Below are 3,540 nucleotides of genomic sequence, written 5' to 3' on the forward strand. Positions count from 1 at the left end.
AAAAAATGCATATTGAGTTCTTCCAGGACAGCCAGGGCTACACAGAAACACTGCCTCAAAAGAACCAAAAAAGGACCTATAGAGATGGCTGAGTAGTTAAGAGGACTGACTGCTCTTCTGAAGAACTTGTGTTCAATTTCCAGCACCCACATGGCAGCTCACAACTATCTATAACTTCAGGATCCAACATCCTCACACAGACAAAACATCAAAACAACAGTTTAATTAAAATTTAAAAAAATGTTTCATACAAGCATAAGCATATATTGTATCTTTTTTTAAATGTACATTGGTGTTTTGTCTGCATGTGTGAGAGGGTCCCCTAGAACAGGAGTTATAGACAGTTGTGGGTGCTGGGAATTGAACCCGGGTCCTTTGGGACGAGCAGACAGTGCTCTTAACCACTGAGCCATCTCTCCGGCCCCCATATATCTTAAGCTTATCTCCACCTGAACTACTGCTTTCTCCTTTCCCCACTTAACTCTCATATTAGTCACCTTTGTTTCCCTAGACACTTTCTACTCTCATGACATATATACATGCATGATTTTACATACTATGAGCCTCAAGAGAAAACACAAAGTATTTCTTTTTGTGGATGGCTTAATTTACTTAATGTGATTATCTCCAGTTGTGTCAGTATAACTTTATTTTCTTTTATGGATAAAAACAGTTCCATTGTGTATACACACCACAACTCTTTATGCATTTCTCTGTTGATGGACTCTTCAGTTGGTACTGCATCTCTTCTTCTGTGAATGGTGCTGCAGTAGTCATTGCTGTGCAGGCATCTCTGATATGCTGCTGACTCGGAGTCCCTTGAGTAAATATCCAGGAGTGGGGTAGCTGGGTGGTATGGGGATGTATTTTCCCATCTTTTGATGTCCCTTCATAATGACGTCCACGGTGGCTGGAATAGTTTATCTTCTCACCAGCCGTGTATAGGATCCACTTTTGCCCTCATCTTTGCAAGCATTTGTTACTTGTTTAATTTTACCAAACGTGTGTGTGTGTGTGTGTGTGTGTGTGTGTGTGTGTGTGTGTGTGTTTAGATGTATGTATGTGTGCCAGTGTGTGCAGATGCTAAAAGAGGGCTTTCATATCACCTGGAATTTGTGGTTGCGAGATGCTATGTGGATACTGGGAATTGAACCCAGGTCTTCTACAAGAGCAACTAGCTCTCTTAACCACTGAGCCATCTCTCCAGAACCATTACCTGTTTTTTTTTTATGCTTGTAGGTTTTTTCCTTAAGATTTATTTCTTATTGGGGTGTGTGTGTGTGTGTGTGTGTGTGTGTGTGTGTGTGTGTGTGTATATGTCTATCTGTCTGTCTGTGTGTATGTCTGCCTGCCTGTCTGTCTGTAGGCAGATGTGTGCAGATATCAGCAGAGGCCAGAAGAGGGTATCAGATCACCTGGAGGTGTTGTAGGCCACCTGACACGGGTCCTCTGCAAGGGCACTTAACCACTGAGCCTTCTCTTTGACCTTTTCCTCTTGCTTTCACCTCCCCAAACACTAGGACTACAGAGATGTGCACCACACCCAGGCATAATGACTGCTCTCCTGACTGGGATAAGGTAGAACCTATATATAGTTTTTGTTTGTTTGATATTAAAACCATTATATTTATGAGTGTTTTCCATATATATATATATATATATATATATATATATATATATATATATATATATATATATATATATGCAACTGGAATTACAGGCAGTTGTAAACTGCCATGTGGGTGCTGGGAATTGAATCCCAGTCCTCTGCAAGTGCAGTCATTCCTCTCAAACACTGAGCCATCTCTCCAACACCTCTTTATGTAGTTTTAATTCATATTTCTCTAAACATTTTTGACATTTATTGGCCATTTTGCATTTCATCTTTTGAGACGTCTTTGTGCATTTCATTTGTCCATTTATTGATGGAGTTGTTGGATTTGTTGTTGTAGGTGTTTTTATTTTTGGTTTTTTCAAATTTTAGACACAATTTCCCTGTCAGATGTGTACTGAGCTGAGGTTTTCTCCTGTCTGTAGTCTGTCTCCACTTACTGCCCCTCGGCTGTGCAGAGGTCTTTCAGTTTGTAGTTTCATGAAGTCCTGTTTGTCAGTTGTTGGCATTATCTCCTAAGTCTTATTCAGGAAGACCTCGCCTATGCCTAGATCTTAGGTATTTTCCCTGCCTTTTCCTCTAAGAGTTTCAGAATTCCATGTCTTGCATTAAGTTTGATCCAGCAGGAGTTGATTTTTATACAGGGTAAGAGATAGGAATATAATTTCTTTCTTTTACATATGGTGATCTCAGCTTTCCCAGTGCTGACTGTCTTTAGTGAGTATTTTGCCATCTTTGCAAAAAGTCAGGTGGTTATAGCTACGTGGGTTTATATCTGGTTCCTTTATTGTATTTCACTGCTCTGTGGTTTTTTTGTATGTGTGTCAGTGAGGTGGTGTAGCATAACTTGAAGTCAGGTATGGTCATCCCTCCAGCATTAATGCTTTGTACTCAATATTACATTGGCTGTCTATCCTTCCATATTTATTTTAAAATTTTTTTTCCTACTTCTCTGAAGAATGGCATTGGTATTTAATGGGTATTGCATTGGATCTGTAGATTGCTTTTGGTAAAATAAGCATTTTTCATATTAGTTCTTCTAATCTATGAGCACAGGATTAAAAACCACAGAAAGAATTTGGTGATGTCATTTCCCTTTCTGTTTTAGAGAATGATTTAAGAAGCACTGGTGAGGGAAAAAGAAGACGCACAGGAGCACTGGATTAGTTCTTTAACAGTCTGCTAGCTGTCAGTGAACCAAGGTGGCCTTGAAGTCCTCATCCTCCTGCCTCCACCTTCCCAGAGGGATTATAGGGGTGTGCACCACAACCCTTTAGGAATCTTGGGAGACATTCCTAAAAGAGGAGCATACTGCCTAGTAGACCGTTGAATGTATTGAGGTTAGATGGCTATCTACTTGGAGTTTTTCTCCACTTTCTGTATGTTTAAAGTGTTTGATGAAATATGTAAATCTCATAACTTAGAACAGGCTCAGTTTCACATAGCACATTCTCAGTGTGTAATGGGGACCAGGGTGTGAACTCCATTCTCCTGTCACTTAACTATCTTGACTGCTATGCACAAGCAAGGGCTTCTTCTTTGAGATGCCAGCTGTAGGGATTTCAGGTTTTCATTGTCTCTCCTAGAAAATGTTGGAAGAGCAGCTCATAACACATGCATCTGGCGAAGCCTGGCGGACCTTCATCTATGGCTTCTATTTCTACAAGATAGTAATGGACAAAGAACCTGATCGAGGTCAGAGCCAAAGCACAGGGGCAAGTACTTTTGCTGCTCTTTCCCGTCATGGTGCTTCCTGAGCTCCATGTGTGGCTTTGTATTTTAAGTTGACACTGTAACTCCTCTCAACATTTGTACATACGTTAAGCATAACTGAATGTCAATGTTGGTTTTTAAAAAAGATTTATTTGGCTATTTCTAACAGTGTGTGTGTGTGTGTGTGTGTGTGTGTGTGTGTGTGTGTGTGTGTG

At 40.3% G+C, this 3,540-nt stretch overlaps 1 protein-coding gene across 1 annotated transcript in view; it reads left to right on the top strand.

The window, feature by feature from the left end:
• The window catches only part of LOC129678261 (GATOR complex protein DEPDC5-like), a gene marked incomplete at its 5' end in the record, with an annotated part of 20,436 nt that extends 16,950 nt beyond the window's left edge, over positions 1 to 3,486 (top strand). Inside the window, one exon of the mRNA XM_055608989.1 lies at positions 3,199 to 3,486. Within this exon, the coding sequence (XP_055464964.1) occupies positions 3,199 to 3,369 (171 nt within the window). The remainder of the gene's footprint in view (positions 1 to 3,198) is intronic.
• Positions 3,487 to 3,540: the final 54 nt, after the last annotated feature.

Source organism: Psammomys obesus, unplaced genomic scaffold (genome assembly GCF_907164565.1).
Source record: "Psammomys obesus unplaced genomic scaffold, mPsaObe1.curated_primary_1811, whole genome shotgun sequence".
Classification (NCBI taxonomy): domain Eukaryota; kingdom Metazoa; phylum Chordata; class Mammalia; order Rodentia; family Muridae; genus Psammomys; species Psammomys obesus.